This window comes from Crocodylus porosus, unplaced genomic scaffold (assembly GCF_001723895.1).
Source record: "Crocodylus porosus isolate Cpor-Errol unplaced genomic scaffold, CroPor_comp1, whole genome shotgun sequence".
Classification (NCBI taxonomy): domain Eukaryota; kingdom Metazoa; phylum Chordata; order Crocodylia; family Crocodylidae; genus Crocodylus; species Crocodylus porosus.
The window spans coordinates 33626026-33646392 of NW_017728931.1; the positions used below are offsets into that span (position 1 = coordinate 33626026).

Consider the following 20367-nt stretch of genomic DNA (forward strand, 5'->3'; position numbering starts at 1 on the left):
AATCCCCTGAAGGATTAGAAGCCTACCATGCAGTTAGGTCTCAGATTTATGCAGTATCCAGACCTCAGGGCTAAAAGGAAAGGGTCACTCCAACATTAGGAATACATAATGTCACTGCAGAGGAATGGGGTCTTGTGCCCAAATCTTGGCAATGAAGACTGCTCCCTACCTCCAACAAACTGGCTCTCCTGAGTCCCAAGCGATTTCAGTGTCATGGTGAACAGCTAACATGAATGTCCAGAGACTCTCTGCTCAGTCATTCCTGGCACCCCCAAATCTAGAGCGCAGTAAGTAGCACGGGGAGGGCCCTAAGCTCACTGGAACCACTTCAATGGCCCACAGGCATCAGTTAACAGCAGTGGACCTGCGCAGCTGGGTTACTGATCAGTCAGGCACCACTGTGTTTCTCAGTTTGCACACACTGGGGATTTTTGCTGCTTGTGTATAAACATGTGTCATCTCTCTCCTCAAATGGCAAACTGCTTTGCAGCACAAGAGAATAATCACTGACCATGAATGGCATCCCATTCTTGTCTCCACAGACTCCTAGCTATGACACAAAGGATGGCTCTTCCACACTTTTACTCAACTTTTCTAGGTTTTTTCTTTATTTTAACCCATGGGAATTGCACTTTCTGCTCTCCCTTCATACTGCAGGTGGCAGATGTCTAGGACTAGAAGAGACCTGTTATTTAAAATATAAATTCTTACTAACATAATTATTTATAGCAGTTCTCTGATATGAATCAAGTTTTCTAATTTTCATATGATGAAGTTCCCCACATTGAGAAAACACACCCATGTGCAGCTGCATGTGAATTAGAGAAGGATGTCTTTTCTGTGATCCAGGCTGCAATGCCTCTCTGCTTGCAGCCCATGAATGTACTAGGTTCCTTTGCTACTGTACAACACTGCTTATTCTGGTTTAATTAGATGGCTACTATCAAGCTCTCTTCCAACATTAATACTTTCTAATTATTCCTTCAGAACTGAATAGGTATGTTTTAGGTTATTTTCCTGAAAGGTATTCATGTACATTTCTATGCCACCACCTCCTCCTTTCCCCACCCTACTCCCACATACCCTGTACTCATTTTCAGATTTCCTCTCACCTCCTGATGGATTGGTTTGATGGGCTGGTGGTCAGACATCCACCTGGGAGAAAACTCTGTCCGCTGAAGACGCTTTTCCTGAAACAGGGATGAAGATGGAAGAAAGAAGGGAGGAAGAGAGAAAGACATGTACTAGGGTACACTGATGATGTGGAGAACTTTTAGATTAGAAGTAACCATGAAGCCATTATTCAATTAATAAATGGACAGCATCCACACAGACTGGCTGCAGAACTGATTTTACAGAGGCAAAAAGTGTCAGGAACTTGACTCCAAATTTGTCCCATCCTAAAGTAGTTATATCTACATCTAGCCACCACTCCATCAGTGAAAGTCCCATGCCCCAAAGATGAGGCTGAAATTCCCCGTAAGCAGGTCCCTACAGAGTGTCTCGGGATCTTGTACTCCTCAAATTGCAGGCAGTCTTCTCTAGTCCTGAGGGTGTTTGATGGCTAGTTCGATTTAGCACCCCCAGCCAGCAAATGGCACCATGCAGAGATAAAACAGGCTGCCCCCCCACCACTCAGCCTGCTCTCACACTCACTTTCTGGGCAATCATGTTGCAGATCTCAGGAAGGAAATCCTCACTCAGGAGTTTGTAGAGCTGCCGTTCTCTTAGGGAGGTCCGCTCTCTGAAGCTCTCTGTGACTCGTCTCCATTCCTCTTCTGTCTGACACAGCAGCCACCATGTCCCACGGCCTGGGCCCTGGGATCCTTCAATGAACACAGAGAGACACTATTTTTGGTAACAGTTACTACTGGCAATTTTTCTCCTATCCATACTTTATTTTCCATGACTTGGGAAATGCAAGATATTAATAGAGTACATCCTTCACTATTAGATCATGGCCAGGAGCACAGCACTGTAGTGCCTGTAAAAGGAAGAGCTGCATTGCACTGGCTTCATTCAAAGCTCTTGCTTTTTAGATCTGCTCCACTTTAAAATATTTAAATATTCTCTGAAAGAGTGGGGCGGGGAAGGCGGAGGAGTAAGCATCCTACCCCAGCAGTTACAACCCTACCCAGGATGTAAATCTACTGTTTTCCAAAAAAACCCAACCCAAACAAAAAACCCCCTTAGGTCACTAAATACATTGTGGGTTAGAGGTGCTCAGGCATGCACACTGCTATACCACTGCACTGATACCAGGAGACCATGTCTAAAGTTGAAGCCATATAAATTAGTAGTGAATGTTATTCTGCTAAGCTCACAACACTATTTCTGTAGTTTCAGGTTTGGAAGTTTTCTTGAATTCAGAGTGTAGGGAGGTAGCAGTCCAAGAGAGGGAATCTGAACTCTAGAGAAGGAAGAAAAGAGGAGTGGAAAAGACAAAGCCAAAGCTGCCACCATTGCAACAGGTCTAACATAAGCAGTATTCAGGCCAAAGGAGTCTCACATTTGAGAACTGAGGTTTCTGCCCAGCCACTTTGGAGAAAACTACACTGGCACGTCCCTCTTCCACATACTTCATTATTTTTTGAGGGTCAGAGGTATAGGGATCTGAACTCTGAATATCCCTAGTTCATGGTTTATACAGTATTTAGAAGTATAAATTTAGAGTAAACTCCTGAACAGAGACAGGAGAGAAGGAAGGAAGGATTAGAAAGGCCATTTATTGTCCACCCACTGCTAAGTATGCTCATGGCTTTTTCCCTTTGGTATCATCACAAGCAGGATGCATGTCAAAATGTCCCATATTCCACTCATTTCTGGAAAAATAACTTAGTGGTTCTACACAGCCATTGACCTTATTGGAATAGAGGAGGCCCCCACCACCTTTTTCCACTCTCAGGCCTCTCTCACAATAAGCCAGTCATGAGTCTTTCCTCATCCTAAAATAGTCCAATACTACACAGGAAGCATTTAGCTGCTCAGGCTCCTGGGAATAAGCAAACTTGTTACTTTGATTCCTCATTCCAAATACAAATCAGAACCAACTGAGCAAAAGAAACAGGGCACCACTTCTAGAGAGCCTCTCCTCCTGTGGGAAGCTCATCCCTCTAAGCTTTGGGTGTGTGAGAAACTGCACGAGCAATCTATATGATGTCCTTACCATTTCTCATCTGTGTCTCATGCATGAGAAAGTTCTCTTCTGCCTTCTCCCTGAAAGGAGGAAGGAAACATGTAGTGAGGAAATATGAAACATACTCCCAAACACTTCAGCAGCTGACATGGAGCCCCTTCTGGGGAAGAATGCAGCAGAAGTTCCAGGAATACCACCATCACACAACGGCATGAAATTTTTGTAAAGAATTGAGGTTAAAAGTCTGCCTTGAGGCAAGACTGCCTTGAGGTGGCCACTCTACCACCATGGCTGGAGCATTCCAGCTGAAGAAGGGAGGATTCAACCAATGGCACACAAGAAAGTGACATGATTAGCATCATGTTTGGCCTCCCTTAACTCTTTCATAGATTTCATAGACATTAGGGCTGGAAGGGACCTTGGGAGATCATCGAGTCCAGCCCCTTGCCCAAAGGGCAGGAAGTCAGCTGGGGTCATAGGAATGAATGGCTCTCAGTTGGGTCAGAAACTTAGGTCCTAGTCTGAAGTCTTGAATTCAGACCTTTGGATTAGTGGAAAGATGCTTTACCTACTCTGCCCCTGTGTCCCACTTCAAATGGACAGGGCTAGCATGTGCTAGCAACAGTGAGCCCTTTTACATCATGCTGAGGAACTGAGTCAGTGTATGATCAGGAGGAAGAATCACATCCACTGTTTCATTTGTCTCGCACAACTTTCAGCAGCTGCTGCATTGTCCATGGAGCCTCAGACAAGTACCAACCAAGCCCAGGTGTTTAGCAAGAGTAATGCATAGAGGTCATAGCTGCAGAAGAAACTACTATTTGACTCCCAGCTGGAAAAATAATATTTGGGTACAGAAGACAGTTAGTACCACAGGAGGTCTTGAGGGTACAGCAGGATTGTTAATGCCAAGTAATGCTATGGAACTTTCTCCCTGAAGGAGCTGCATGCAACATTTCTATTCTAGGAAAGGCCTTGTCATACCTCAATAAATTCTCCTCCAGCAGTTTTTTTCGCTTTGGGGGCCGCCCCCGTCTCTTGCCAGTTTTCCCTGGAATATTTGGGGTGTTCGTCTGTCCCCCACCTCCCCTGGAACACAATCAGAGATTATGAAATATCTCCTGGGGAAGGGAACAGTGGCAAGTAAGGGACATGGAGAGAACAGAATAGTGTGGAGATATCAAAAGAGCTGCAATAAGCCCAGCTAGCAGCCAGGAATTAAGTACAGTAGCCAAAGAGTGGGAGGGATGGAGAGAGACGGCACTCTCCACTTCCTGGGGACACTAAATTATGAATAGTCAGTGACTTGTAATTGCTACTGAACACCAGGGGCAGACAGCTCAGAAGCAGGCAGCGAGAGTGGCTGAGGAATCCCCCTGCCCTTCTGGCAGGCTTTTGCAATGCCACAAAGGCTGTGCTTGGCTCCAGCTGCCCTGCAGCATGAATTCAGTTAATGGTGTACTTGGCAATCTCCCCCATGCCCTGTACAAACACCAGCTGCTGTCACTCCTTCCGTGACAGCTACAGTCAAGCAGATTCTGTGCAACTCGCATTTGCTGTTGCGCAAAGTATTCCTCTCTGCTCGCCCTGCTTTCTCTTCCTCATTTACCAGGGCTTTGTGGAAAGTATGAGTTAGAAGCTGTTACCTGTCCAAAGCCAGCTCTCCATTAGGTTTCGCCTGCGCTGGCTCCTCTTTGTACATGCGAGTGCCATAGAAATACCAGTAGAGGGCGCCATTGCTATCCTCACCCAGCGGTTCGACCCGGAGGCTGTCTGCATCCAAACCCTGTGTTCATCCAGGGGGGGAGACAGTGACAAGTTGAAAAGCAGCCACATTAAATCGCTCATAACAGGACAAATCCCCCCCTTACAAACACCTGCAAGGCCCCCTCTCCTTTTGCTCTGTGAAAGATTCAGATGATGTGTTTTTCCAATGCTCTCTCTAGGCTTAACTATTTCATTTTTGCTGCTCAAAACAGCAAAGGCCTAATTCACGCTGTGCCCGACTCCAGCCAGCTTGGAAGGCATTGTGCAAACTGCTCCTCCCCCTGATCTCCCAATGCAGTTCAATGCCATCCTGCAGCAGGCTTACCCCAGGCCCCAGCACTATGCCCTAGCACCTACAGCACTGCCACAACAGTTGGAACACCTCCAGATATTCAAGCTAGGATCTTTGTAGAAGTGGCCAATCAGGCCAGTTGGCACAGCAAGTATTGTGCTGTGAATACCTCTCATGAGACACCCTACAACTTGTTTTGATTGTGTGTAGTTTAATGACCCACATTTCCAGAGGTAGAACTCAAGAAAATGAAGTACCTGCATGACCACCAAGGACCTGTCCTTAAAAACATCTCTCTTTTTGGGTAGAAAAGAGAATATTACATCTCCAGAGCTGTAAATGTGCAGGCAATGGGAAACCTGCACTCCTCACCAAGGGGGTGGCTTAAACTGCTGAATTTAATGGGGGGGAAAAAAAAGAAAAGGGAGATCCACTCATGATACTTCAAAAGCCAGATTAGGTTGGGAGACAAAGATAAACAGAATATAAAGGAGCAACACTTCCAAGGCACATCTGAAATCCCCACGTCTCACTTGTTCCCAGAACAGAGACTAGACACAGTAGTTTTATAGTTTCATAGTTGGTAGGGTCGGAAGGGACCTGAGCAGATTATCAAGTCTGACCCCTTGCCTTGGCAGGAAAGAGTACTGGGGTCAAATGACCCCAGCAAGGTATACATCTAGCCTCCTCTTAAAGACCCCCAGGGCAGGAGCCAGCACTACTTCTCTTGGAAGTTGGTTCCAGATCCTAGCCACCCTGACCATGAAGTAGCACCTCCTGATGTCTAGTCTGAATCTACCCTCTGCCAGCTTGTGACCGTTATTTCTAGTCACTCCTGGTAGCGCTCGGAGGAACAGGGACTCCCCTAATGCCTGCTGGGCCCCCCTGACTAGTTTGTAACAGGTCACTAGATCCCCCCCCCTCAGCTTTTTGTGGAGGCTGAACAGGTTCAGGTTCTGTAGCCTCTCCTCGTAGGGCCTGCCCTGCTGCCCCGATCATGCGAGTGCCCCTCCTCTGGACCCTCTCCATGTTGTCCACATCCCTCCTGAAGTGCAGCGCCCTGAACTGGACACAGTACTCCAGCTGCGGCCTGACCTGTGCCACAGAGGGGGAGGATCACCTCCTTGCACCTGCTTGAGATGCACCTGTGGATGCATGACAAGGTGCGGTTGGCCTTCCTGACTGCATCCCCACACTGCCGGCCCACGTTCATCTTGGCATCAACAGTGATTCCAAGATCCTTTTCTGCCTCTGCACTGACGAGAAGGGAGTTCCCCATCCTGTAGGTATGGTGCTGGTTCTTCTTCCCCAGGTGCATCACCTTGCACTTGTCAGTATTGAAACCCATCCTGTTCTCATCCACTCACCCCTGTAACCTGTCTAGGTCTGATTGCAGCACTGTCCCCCAGTCTGGAAGCTAAAAGATGTAGAAAGAGCTGGAGTGAAGAAGGAAAGTCAGCACCATGAAAGCAAAATATTTCCTACCCTCTCTTCCTTCCCACTTAGGTTTCACAGCAATCCAGCCCAGGTCCCTGATAACTACTATACCCCCATAGTGTATAATGCCCAAAGCACCTTGAGGAGGTCAAAGACATCATCTGCATCAAGCCGATAGTCACAGAGACGATGCAGGATCTCCACGCGGGTGCGAAGTGGCAGCTCCTGGAAGGTGGATTCCCGTAGGGGGTTAGGTTTCCCTTCCTCTAACTCCCAGCGGTAGTTGATGATGTCCTCAAGGTAGCTGTGAAACGTCTGGGATCTATTCAAGAGAACAAATCCCACCCATAGTAGGTTAAGATGCAAAAGATGACCAAGAGGGTAAAGAAATAAACATGTCTGGACAAAGCTGAAGCCATGCCTTCCGCATAGCAAATGAAGGGATCAGTACAGCCTTAGCAAACTTAAAATGTGGCAGGAGGCAGGCTGACCAACCCTGGGAAATCTCTGTGAATATTTGAAGCAACACCATCCTGTCATAACCACAGGATAACTGGAGCGCCTAGGCTTTCTACCAATCTACCTGCTGGCAGCATTCTCACTGCAATACCACAGGCCTTATCAGCTGAAGCTGCTTTATCAGTCACCTTTCTTTCTATCCCCCTGCATAGCAACTCATTTCAGCGCCAACACTCACTTGTTATCACCAGGGATCCAGGTTTTCCATTTCCCACAGAAAAATGGAGTAAACCATGGATTTTACCTTTAACTGGAGGCAAATGCAGAGTTCTCGTTTTACCAGACAAACCTGCGGATTTTGCCGTTTTGCAACGGGCTCCCTGCAGGCTGGCATGGGAGGAAGGCAGTGAGACAGGGGGTGCCATGCGCATGGACAATCATTGCAGCCTGAGAGCAGTTCTAGCAGGTGCAGGGGGATAGCGGGGAGGAGGATTGAGGCCCCCCCCTAGGGAAGGAGGGAGCTGGGCAGGGCTGGGGCTGCTACCCAGCTGGGCAGTGCTTGGAGCCCGGGGCCGCAATGCATGGTTGCAGCGCCCCAGCGGCAAGCAGGACGGAGCCCACAGGTGGCTCATCCAGGGGAAGAGCTGAATCCCCACCAACATGTGCACTCCTGAGGGGCAGAGGGGACCTGCATCCCCCAGATCTGCATGTGGAACAGGTACAGGGTACAGGCATGGGCTCCCACCCTGCTTCCTTCCCCTGGGGCCTCCGCAGCCCAGCAGGCATGACCTGGTGCAGCAGGGAGCACTGGAGCAGCGCGGAAAAGCTGCTCACTCTGCACTGCCCTGGTGACACACCTCCTGTACACAGGGATGCAGTGAGGGCAGTGGTGCAGAGTTGCACCCCTCAAAGCAGCCATATGCACAGGAGGCACATTGCCAGGGCAGCAGGGAGCTTGCAGCTGCAAGCAGCTTCTCCACACAGCTTCATGTTTCCTCTGCTGCGCTGGGTCATGCTTGCCGGGCTAAGGAGGTCCGTTGATGGGAAGTGGGGCGGAAGTCCGCATCCACAGCTTGTGCCTGCCCCCCCACACAGATCTAGGGGGTGCCAACACTCACTTGTTATCACCCCTCTGCACAGGGAGAGTGGGGGCAGGGGGCTGCGGACCCAGGTCCATAGTCCTGGCAGTGGAGAGCTTTCTCCTGCAGGGTTGGGGGAGCAGGTCATGTGGGTGGGTGGCAAGGCTGTTGGGGGGAATAAGAGGCACAAGCAGGGCCAGGGGGGCTGTGGAGAGCCTTGAATTTTAATCACAGATCTTTAGTGTTTATGAGAGAATTTCCCTTTTTTTTTTAACCAGGGAATTTGTGATTTTATAATCAGGGAAAACCAGGATCCCTGGTTATCACAGGAAGATATAACAGTACATTTAATAGACATATTCAATCCTATTCTTCTGCCATTCTCTCTCTATCTCAGCTGCCACAGTCTTCTCCAGGTTTACCATCACCTGTCACATACAAGCAATTACCAAGTCCTTCTCTCTCTCATTTGGGAAGTCAAACTCTTCCTCCATTGTCCTAAGGCCAAAATGCTTGCCCGTGTCCTAGTCATGTCTCTCTTCCCCCTGGCCTCCCAGATGCTCATATCGATCTCTGACCACATATGAAATGCAGCTACTAGATTTAATCTCCTTTGCCTGACAATCATATGCATTACTGCCTTCTTGAGTGTCCTTTGTCACTGGCTCTCTACTGTGCCAAAAGTGAACTTCTTGTCTTTGAGAAGTGTTATAAATGGTGTCGGTTCTGGTGTATACACCACCTCGTCACACTTTAGACTGCTGACTGTGCTCAAAGATATATGAGCTTATATCCAATTTAAGATGGGAGATTTTTCCCCATCTGTGGACTGAAGTTCTCTCTCAAGGAACATGGGAACAAGAGTGACCATGAACAGTCCTGGGTATGAAAGACTTACAAAAATAATTACTGCCCCACTCTTGACTTGCCAATTCCACCCAAAATCCCAGAGTTGTGCTAAAACTATGCAAAAAATACCACTCAACACACAAAGAATCCATATGCTTGAAACTGCTAGAGAGCTTTTCCCACATATATTAAAAAGAGCTAGTAAAACTAAATGTTTCTGGCATAAATTGATGACTACACAAGGAAAGAGAACTGTGCCACTGTTGTAGAAGAACAACTCCCCAAACAAAAATAAGCTTATAACCAACAATGTTAGTTCTTCAACAAAGGCAAAGAAAAATATTAAGTCAGATTAATTGAAATCATCAAAACTACCACATTTACTTGAATATAAGCTGAGATCCACCCCACAAATCAGCATTGGGGAAAAGCTCTTCATCTGGCATTCGCATACAAGGAAACCTCATTAAATACATTGTCTATCATTAAAATGCTGCCAAAAGCAGCATGTGCTCAGTAATGAAAAGCAGCTATGAAGCTGAAGTTGATTAAATGCAGCCAACCCTGAGCATAACTATAAAACACATGGCCCTTATTGGGCAAACATACTGATGGGAACCTACCACAAGGATAGGTTAGTGCAGTCCATGTGAATAAGATATATGATAGCATTCACTGGGCTCAGTACCCCTCAGTGCTGACCCTTTTCCAAGTCATAGTGAGCCGCTACTTTGAATACCTTTCAACTTACTCTTCATTCCCACAGCTGAGTTGTAGCTTTCTTTCCCATTTCCAGTGATTCCTGTTTTTTCACTAGCTTTAAATATCTGGCGACTATCACCAGACAGGGCCCCAAACAGTTCACTAAGAATTCTAATGTCGCTCCCCACCCCAGCCTGTCACCCTCCAAGAGGTGAAGCCCAACCAGGTTGTCCTGAGCCTTGTCTGCATATACAGTTTTGGAGGATCCTGAGACTCATGACAAGAATACCCAGTTCCAGTCATGAGCGGAGGCCTATTAGCGCACAGATCCTTGCGGGGGGGAAATGCAGAGGACGTATCTGGAATACACAACATACTGAGCAGTGCTGAGCTATGGGGTCACCATGAAAAACTGCTGACTCTGCTGGGGCCCAGCCCAATGAATTATAAGGTAAATCATGAGCCTTTAGGGCTTTGGACTAATATCAAGCATAGTTTGTACTATATAAGAAGTTACAAAAGGGCTGCTTAAATGGAGTACCTGTGCTAAAATTTGCAGCAGTTTCAAAATAGGTAAAATGCATCAATTCTGGATAAATCAAGTCTATGAGTACCCACAGCAGTTTGCTTATAAACAAATTACAACAGGTACATTTATTTCAAAGCCAGTGTTTTCACATTTGCCCCTCCCTTCCATGTGCTCAGGGAGAGCAGGGTCTGACAATAAGTCGGGGGGAAGGGGCTACCTGACCCTCCAGATTTATTTTCCCTACTGTACCAGTGGAAAAGGGACAAATTAAAGGCAAACCTCCAGTAACTAGATTCTATACCTGGAAACAAATGTATAAATTTTCCTTATATATATTCTAATTATTGTGGAGGAAGTCACTTGATATTCAGGGGCATCTTACAGTTGATTAAATATGTTAAGTGTTAAACCAGAAAAAAAATTTAAAAAGCAACAGAGTGAAAGAGAGAGGAGAGAGAACAATGGCAGCCACAGGCTGATCATTTGATTGAAAAGTGTCTACTTGACAAGATCTTGTAAATAAGTGAAGCAATGCATCTGTTGCCATCTTGCAGCCCTGTGCCTATCTCCCCATCAAGCGCAAAGTGACAGTGTGCAAGCTCATTTCCTTGAATGTCATTTACTCAATCTCTTACATGGCAATGGTGGGTACCTGAATATACCTAGGATGACCATATGTCCCGATTTGGCTGGGACGGTCCCAAATTTTGTAGGCCATCCTAGTGTCCTGGCTGGTTGGTGAAAATAGAAACAGAAGTCCCAGACTGGTGACAAACCACCCGTACTGCCTAGCTTAACCCTTCCTGAGCAGTGGATGGCAGTGAGGGTTGGGGAGGGAGTGTCTTAGATTTCCTTAAAAATAATATGGTCACCCCTAGATATAGCTGATACATGGCCTTAGAAGCTAAGCATTTGCTCTCTTCAACATGACACAAATAAAGCATGCATCTTTCTGAGCACTTTTGTTCTGAGCAACTAATGCTGGTAGTTCATCTCACCAATGAAATAAATGTAGTTTGACTTCCTGGATAGACAGAATTGATTCCACTGACATACAGAAGGAATAACTAGAAATTTCCATGTTCCATGAAGCCCCTTTTTGTGTTCTGAAAACTGCAGAAATTATTCTTTGATAGACAAACCATTCAGAGCACACAGCCATTTACCTTGGGGTAAGTACTGCAAGGCCATTTGTTCAAATGGTGGCCTCACCATACTTTTCAGGACATTTAATTTGAAACATGTAACTTTTAAACAGTCTGGCCACTGCTATGTCCAACCTGAGGACATGATATTAGATTATTTTTATAGGCTGGGGGGTCCCTAAAACTGCTAGCTGTTTACACCAAAAGCCTTAAGATCCAGATCTTTGATGAAACTATCAAATAAGAAAGAATGACACACACACAAGATTCAACTGTTATGTTTCAAATAGAATATAATTCTACCTTTTCCTGATATTGGAGAACATTATGCAGTTCCTCAAAAGAACACCTCAGGCCACAAGTTGACAGCATCCAAATTCCAGCTGCCTATGTTCAAGGTATGTGTAAAGATCTAGTGCAGTGGTTCTCAGGACACCTCAGCCTAAAGCAGGCAGGAGCTGACCTTCCAGGTCTGGCCTGCCCTGAGCTCCTCCCAGAAACAGTGGCACACAAGAACTGTCCCAAGCATCTTTGTTTCCAGGAACATGAGAGGGGTCCAAATGGGAAGGGCTACAGCCAAGCCCCCGGATCAGAGCCCTAATGAAGCAGGACTGCATATTGGGGCAGTCTTACCTGGTTACTGCTACAGCACCCTAGTTGGGAACTAGTGATTTTGGCGGGGCAAGTAGGCATTTCCAAGTTCCCAAAGAGTAAGGGGCAACAGGCCTTGTAAGGAGACACTATGGCTCTGTTTGTACTGACATTTCTGATTAGGTGAGGAGGAAATCCAAAGCAAGAGGCAAAGGCACACAACAGATTCAGATCCCTTGCATTAAAAGGCATACATTTTCCATACTCCTCCATTTTGTTGCTGTTCAGGAAAATGATCTAATCCAGGAAGTTCCCCAATTCCAGAAGATACTCTGAAGGATTTTCCCCACTTAATACACACTCCCTCTAGGGACTTTCTCTGTTGATTCAGCCAATTTGGATTGAGTTTGTCTTTGTACACAAAGTGCCTAAAACTAGAAGTTTCTTCTGTTCAGCCCCATACCAGACACATTGCAGGCTCTGTTCTCAGGAGTGCTCAGAGTCCCAAGCCCGTCAATTTGTGTGGACTGCTGCTGTGTGTTTGTCGCTTTGAATCAGGTTAGAATGAAAACCTGAGATGGGAACCAGATGTCTCATGGCATTCCCAATCACCCTCAATTCTAGCCAATTTATATTTATCCACCCTGCTACAGCTGGCCTTTTTCCCCAGACAAGCATGCATGGACCTCTCAGCCTGTCAAGAGAGACAAACCAGCCATGGTTATTTTCATCACTATCTTTATTAATGGTTTCCCTCTGGAAAGACCCATTCTGCTACAGAAGGAAAGAAGGACCTGCAGGGAGTACTGCAGTCAACCTAAATAAGGACTCTGGCTGGTGATCCTATACACAAAGCAGAAGTGGTCAGGTATAATTGTTTAGCACTGTGCACTGAACCCAGGCTTAAGACCATTGTGGTCCAGGAACTGAAGGACCATATACTTTTATTTCTATTTGGGACTGTAGCAGTGGATTATCTGTGCACTGCACCTAGATCTTGACTCCTTTTCCACATCCAAAGAATATCAAGATGGAAGTCAGGTAGTTTTGTGAAAGGACTAAGGAACTCTTGTTGCAGCTAGTCATATCTCCATGAATCTGAAGGACTTACTACCTGTTTAGGATCTCAGACAGCATTTTCAGCCTCAGTACCCCAAATGAGGGCTTCCACATGGCTCAGAAACAAAGGTTCACTTCTACATGGATACCTGCAAGCAGCCAGAAGGGCTCTTCAAGGATAGTTTAGAATTGCAATACATCTCTTTACACACAAGTGCTCTCTCCCCTTAGCCCCCCTTCTTCCCCCTGCTCTATTTTATAAACCACTGCATCATTAAAGCTTCATAGTCACAGACCATGGCCAAACTCACCTGGGCACCTGATCTGTTTTTCTACCCCCTACATTCCATCTTTGTCATGACTCCCCTGCCCCAAGCCCCCTGGGTAAAGCTCCTCTTTATCTTCTTTTATACTAGAAAAACACCTAGCACAAGACTTGTTGCTGCTAGAAAAAGCATACTGTTAAACAATAAGAGAATAACAGTAAGATGGTGACATGAGTTGCCTGTGATTTGTAGCAGCAGCTGCAAAAATTTCAGGGCAGTCTGACAGGAAGACGATGGGAACGTATCTGAGGAGCGGCTTCCCCATCTGGGTATCAGGATCCAGAACACTTAGAGAAATGCTCCGCTCCCAAGAGGACAGCTCTGCAGCTCAGACCATCTGCTGCTTGACTAGCCCCCAGAACAGAGAGATTTCTCTCTACTCAAGGAAAAAGGAGCCTGAGACTCCTCCCATAGACAGGATATCACAACTGAGCAATCTGTCTTAACAATGGAGTTCCCTGCATTCAAAGCATCCTCTTCCCTGCCCTGAGTTTTAATGCAATAGCCTGCATTCTTCTGCCAGAAGGAGCATTTCTCCTGACCTATCCTGCTGCGTGAACCTCCTTCCAGACACTTGCAAGAAGTTGCTATACTCAGGCTGATCCCCAGAGAGATAGATCCCTATTAAATGGGAGACAATCACAAGGAGAACAGAGACGTTCACAGGGTTCTGGAAATAAATAGAAGAGAACTGTCTGGTGTTTCTGGTAGGTGGGCTCTGGAGAACAATACAGCTGTACAACTCCAGCCCACAAACAGTCCACAGGATGACCTTAACATGAAACAGCCAAAATCCCTTCTCACAACATTACTACCCCCTCCCATAAAACATGGAGGGGGGGCATGTGCTAGTCTCAAGAAGTTTTCAAGGTATACCAGAACTTGGCTGTGAAAAAGGAAATAAAAATCCCACCTTCAAGCACCCTGGTTCAGAAAACCTGTTCTATCTATCACCTTATCTGCACTTTTCACCGAGAAGAATTCAAAATAAAATTGTTACCTTAACATATTTTCCTAAAAATCAACCGCCTCAGCCCATTCTACTACCCAAAACACTACAAACCAAGGTCTGGGTGCCAAAAGTGGAATCACAAGAAATGGCAGGATAACAAGGTGGAAAATCCAAGGCAGGATCTCCTGCTGACATTCAGCTACCACTGGCACATGCAGTTAAGCTTTCTGACGGTTCACATGCCAAGTAGCTGCCAGAATATCTATCATGTTGACAGTTTTTAAGATTCATAAATTTAATGCTCCTTAAACCATTTCCATCCACGATAGAACGGTCTCTCTGCCTCTTCCTTGTGACAGTTAGAGAGTAAATTGCTTGCTCATTTCTCAAATGAGTTATGAAAACAGTAAATATGGCATGTTTTAATCTCTGAGGGACAGTATTACTTATGATAAAAATAAGAGATCTGACAATCTGAAGAGCACAGCACAATGGTTATGGTGATCCAGAGGTGTCTTTTTCCACTCTCTACAGTACAGTTCTTCAAAGTGGTGGTTTGGAGGAATATGGAAAAAGAGAACCAGGGGCTTCAATCTTCCCTTCAGAAAACATTAGAAAAAAGAAATGGTCACTTCAGTAGCTCCCTTTACTGCTTGACCAATAAAAAGGAACAGTGGATGTGGGGCTGTGCAAAGCTTTGGCAGCCAATTCGATTTGAAGGAGATTTGGCCCAATTCAGCAGCCGAACCTCCAAATCCATATTGTATCAGGAGACTCATTAAAAGGTCCAAATTGAATCGGAAGCCTTTGAATCAATTTGGAGAGATTTAGGGCTGATCTGGAGATTCAGCCATAGGCTATGCAGGTTTCCCTTGCATAAAGTGAACCCACTTTACAATGTAACAAATAAGGATAGGTTCCCAAGGCATGAGGGAAGGAGGGAGGCTGGGACTAGGGAAGGGGCGGGGGGAGGCATGCCGTTCCTAGGGCTGCACTGTGCTATGCCTATCCCCCCGCACCTGGGCTCTGCCTGTTCCCACTCATCCCAGCTCCTGGGCTGTGCTGTGCTGTGGTACAGGTAGCTGGTGTTGGCTGCTCCCACGGCTGCTGCAGCAGGGGTTTGGGGGGAGTGGCAGCAAGTGGAGCCCCAGGGGGAGGGGGACATGGTGCAGCTTGTCCACACTCACACCGCTGCAGCACCCCAGGAGTGACCAGCACCAGCTGCAATGGGAACTGTCAGTGGGTGCGAGGGTGGGGCGCCTCTTGCTGCTCTGCATACCCCAGGAGGGCTATGGGCTGGGGGGCTGTGTTGGGCTCTTCTTGGGGGCACATACCCCTGGATCTGCACATGGGATGACAGCAGGCTACCGCTGCAGGCTGAGGCTAGCGGCAGCCGCTGCAGGCTGACTTTTCCCGGTGCTCAGCATACCGGCTCCAAGCACCAGGAACAGCCCAGTGTCGCCAACAGCCTCAGCCTTGCAGCAGCAGCCTGCTGTCATCCTGGGTCCAGATCTGGGGGCACTGGGCTGTTCCTAGTGTTCAGCTCACCCGCCCCAAGCGCCGGGAAGAATCAGCCTGGTGTCACCGCTATCCCCAGCCTGCTGTCATCCCGCATGCAGATCTGGGCGCACTTGCCCCTGGGAAAAGCCTGACAGACCCCCAGCCCTCAGCCCTCCTGGGGGGCACGGAGCAGCAAGAGGCATGCCCCCCTGCCAGTTCTCATTGCAGCTGGCACCGGTAACTCCCAGGGCTGCTGCAGGGTGAATGAAGACAAACTGCACTGCATCCTGTGCCCCCCGGGGCCCCGCTTGCTGCCGCTCCCCCCAGCCCCTGCTGCAGTGGCTCCAGGACCAGCCAACACCAGCTGCCTGCACCACGGCACAACACAGCCCAGGAGCTGGGGTGAGTGGGGATGGGCAGAGCCCAGGTGCGGGGGGACAGGCAGAGCACTGTGCATCATTGGGAACAGTACCCCACCCCTAGCCCCTTTTCTAGTCCCAGCCTCACTCTCTCTCTCACCGCCTGGGAATGTATCCCTATCTGTTAGGGCTGACCAAAGCTTTGGTAGCCGATTCGGCAGTCGAATCTCTGAATCCGAATTGGCCGAATCAAATCAGGACAGTGATTCAAAATCACCAAATTGAATCACTATCCCTCAAGTCGGCCGAAGCCAGATCTGAATTAAATAGCTGCCATTTCACACAGGCCTAATATTTATGGTTGGTTACAGCAGAGAAAACTGAAATAGACTTGGGATCCCTTTGGCTAGCTAGAACAATACTCTTGTTTTCTCCTCAGTAGCAGAAATCTATAGGTTCCCTGAACAAATCACTGTGCAGTGTAGAGAAGAATTATAAAGTTTTCATGCTCCCCTCTAGTTCAACAGTTAAGGGTCTCTAGAGAACATAAGTTTACCACAGAATCTGTTTTACAAGTGGAAAACACTAGCTCTATCTTCTCAGGTGGCAGCCTGTAATTTTTCAACTGGCAAAAAAAAAAAAAATTCACTTTTGGGAATCACATAAGTGCTAATGAGAGCACTCACTGGGAGACGTATTCAAAATATTTTTTCCCTCCACCATAAGGGGTATTTCTCTGTTGGACAGATGAACTCAGAAAAGCTTAATTCTTAACAAGTAAACAATATTTCTGCACACAGCAAATCTTTTAGAGGGAAGTAGGAAGGATTCAGGTGTTTGCTGGGATGACCTCAGTCAAACATCATTAGCAGGGTCAGGAAAGGCAAAGACTATTTCAGGAGAAAAAAAATGCAAGGGCCCAGCTAATGTTCTTTCCCCCACAATCAATCAATCTATCACAGCTTGTCAGAAAAAGAAAGCTTAGGCTGACCTTATCAGAAGCAATATGAGTTACTGCTACAAGCCTGACCTTGGGCACTGATGTAACAATGGAGGTCTTTTTTACTTTATTAGTTAGGTTTCTTATCTCAGGTGGGGGAGGGACAGTTGAAGAACAAGCTTTTACCCTAGCATCAAAGGCAACAGCCTACAGAGAAGTTAAGACAGGGGTGATGGAGGGAAGGAAAGCAGGTATCCCCTTATGATTTGACTGATATATTTCCAACTCCTTCAAAATATTTCTGTGAGAGGACAGCTATCAGAACTGGTAGAGGTAAACATAAAGCAGGTATCCTTAGAGGATGAGCTAAGACTAGCTTTGACAATAAAAGTGACCATGAGATTCACTGACAGCAAGTATCTTTAGTGCCTCTCCCCAAAGCAGTTAACTGAGCTAGAGTGAAAAAAGGGGAGTTTGGGAAAAATAAGAGTCTAGGCCTGAAGTCTTTGGCATCAAAGCTCTTGCCAGTATAACTGGCACTGATGCCTCACTGGGGTATCTAAATCCAATCCTAAGGAACACAGAAGGTGAAGGGAGAAAACAAGGATCAATCCTAATGGCCTAGTACGCTTAAACCAGACAGGTATTAGAACTATGTAAGGAGAGGGTGTAGGAGGACCAGTGCAACTGAGGTGCGGAATGCCTTTTCTCAAGCTGCCCTTGAGCAACTTCTGGCTCATGTTGAGAGCACCTGTGGACACTGCAAGAAGCTGCAGACAAAGGAACAGTCTTTCACAATAATGGGCCTGAGGCAGAAGCAGGAAAGGAAGTAGTAAAAAGCATACTGGGGGGGAGGGGAATCAAAGCCAAAGAATGTACCTTCTGCTTGCTTTTTTGACTCCAAGGGTTAGCTGGAGTGTAAGACAATTTCAAGGCATGCAACATGGCCTGTCTCTTGTCCCCAAAACCCTGTCATGTCCAATAATCTATTTCTCTCTCACAACACCATATTTCAGAACGGATATGCTAACTAAATGAGCCAACTCTGTATTACCGCTTGGGTTCATGTCCATGATTGCTTGGGAGAATTGCTGGTGAAGGAGAAAGAGCCCCCAGGATAACAAGTGTGGACCCCACAGACTTTCTCTTTCCCTCCACACTTCCTGGGCACAATGACCCAGTTCCCCGACAGGATACTGTTTCGTTAGAAAAGCAGTTGGGTTTAGGCAAGTGGAGACTAACTCTCCCCAAGAGTCCTTTTCTACTGCTTGAATTTAACTATGTGAAGGGTGGGAGATCTGAGGTTTCTGCTCCCCTGCAAAATACCCATCAGTCTTCCTAACAGTTCAAGGTCAAAGTACAGTTAATTCAGCACTCATAATTACTCTACATAGAAAATTGCATCAATAGTTCCAAGAGGTCATCATTTAGACCAGTTTCAAACCTGATGTAGGCTGGCAATTTAAGGTAGTGAGCAGGAAGCCTGGTGATGATCAAAGGAGTCTGTTTAGCTTTCAGTTACCCCTCTCTAATTTATACAGGTGAGTATGTTGGAGAAGCAAGCCAGTATCATCTCAGAAGAACTTCTTGAATCAGCTGAGCCTCAGGAGAGAAGAGTTGGCCTGGTAAAAACAAAGATTTTGTGGCTAAAAAGATTCCCTTGTTGCTTCCTCTCAAATAAACCTCCAGAACTAAAAACTAACAAAACCAGGAAAGGGAGCTGTTGATGGGCCAAATCCCACAGCAAGATAGAACAGGAACAGCTTTGGAGAGAGGGAATTCTCCAGGGAGACTCAGGAAATGGAGAGCCAATGTGGGCTGTCTAATCTAATAAGGGATCACATCACAGAAGCATGTGCTGGCCTGACAGAAGCAAATGCAGCCACTTAACCTGGATATGACAGCTGAAGCATGCCACCCCCCAAAAAAGGGGAGCAGGAAAGAAGAAAGGAGTGCTCTAAGCTCATAGCTGCACACATCTAGAAGTTCCAGGTCTGTGTTCAGGGACTGCTCCCAGCAGCCACAACAGAAATATCTAGCAATAGGAGGTATTTTCAACTCAAGACACTTCAGCATCATTCATCAACTCAGAGGGTATACCACTGCCTGCTGTAAGCCACTGCTGTCAGCACTCTCATACCTACCCCTTTCTTTTCCAGAACCAAGGCCAGACTCATGAATGAGAAGGGATACCTCTCCTAGCTCACAGAAGCCAAAAAAAAAGTTCCTGCAAAGGAACTGGATTCATCTCAGTAGACATGCATACTTTAGCCTTCCTCAGCTACAGAGTGCCTTTGGTCTGAGCTATTCTTATGATTTTAGGCTTGCCTCATGTCTATCCCACCTGCGTATTTGTTTGATACAGAGACGAAAGGCATAAATATTGGATCAAATATAAAAGTTTTCCCTTCCCTGTCTGTTCTTTGGAGGCTTTTCCCTTAACACGGGAAGATGCAAGGAAACAGCAGGAGGATTTAAATAAGTGTCTCATTGTCCCTTCCCCATTGCCCTGGACTTTTCACTATTTTGTGAAAACACAGAAACAACCGATCTGTGCTTCATAACCTCTGTAACTGGGATGTGCTAAGTAAAAGCAGCACTAGCAAGAGAAATCGTGGGTACCTGTTACTTTGAGTTGCCTTGCCAATTTCCCTTTCCCTGCTTTAAGCCTCCATCTAAAAGAGACTGATCTATATTTCTTCCCTTCTATGGTAGCAACAGGAAAGGTCCCAAGTATGAACATGGAGTCCTTCTGTCTTCACATAAAGTAGTGTGGAGTCAGCAAAGTCAAACTCAGAAAGTTTTAAGAGAGGAAGGATGGGGTTTTGTCCCTTCCCCACTAATGCATCATTTTAAGCCAGAAAAAGCAGCTGCTCCCAGAGTGAAGTTTGCTACCCTTCTCCTTACAGGTGACATGAATGTGCTTTTTAGGCAGGGCAGAAAGCATTTGTTCTGCATGCACTGACAGCCTCTTAGCACATAACAGTCTGAAGCTATGCCCATACCATCTCCCTTCCCTTCTGAATTCTCAGCTCACGGAGAGAACCAACCGGAGACACAGGACCCATTTGATGTAAGGGAGAGAACAAGTTCTGAAGAGGTTGAAGTTGGGTCCAAGTCTGGGGGGAGGATCAGGATGATGAAAAACCTACTCCATACTAAAAGATGCTTGGGGGCCTGGATTTTATTTTTAATTAACATAGAAAAAGCCTTCCTGTTGTTCAAGAAGAAGGGAATAATGAACA

The 20367-nt window shown here is 46.6% G+C and overlaps 1 protein-coding gene across 2 annotated transcripts in view; it reads right to left on the bottom strand.

Moving 5' to 3' along the window:
* Positions 1-20367, bottom strand: part of LOC109316452 (cat eye syndrome critical region protein 2) — a 74646-nt gene that overhangs the window by 37379 nt on the left and 16900 nt on the right. The window contains exons 2-7 of one of the 2 annotated variants that reach the window (XM_019544545.1): positions 6771-6954; positions 4783-4922; positions 4121-4225; positions 3167-3216; positions 1657-1826; positions 1113-1190 (exon numbers count right to left, since the gene is read on the bottom strand). In XM_019544545.1, coding sequence (XP_019400090.1) covers positions 1113-1190; positions 1657-1826; positions 3167-3216; positions 4121-4225; positions 4783-4838 — 459 coding nt within the window. In that variant the 5' untranslated portion in view covers positions 4839-4922; positions 6771-6954. Of the gene's footprint in view, positions 1-1112; positions 1191-1656; positions 1827-3166; positions 3217-4120; positions 4226-4782; positions 4923-6770; positions 6955-20367 lie in introns of those variants that run through there. The other variant, XM_019544544.1, reaches the window with a different exon arrangement.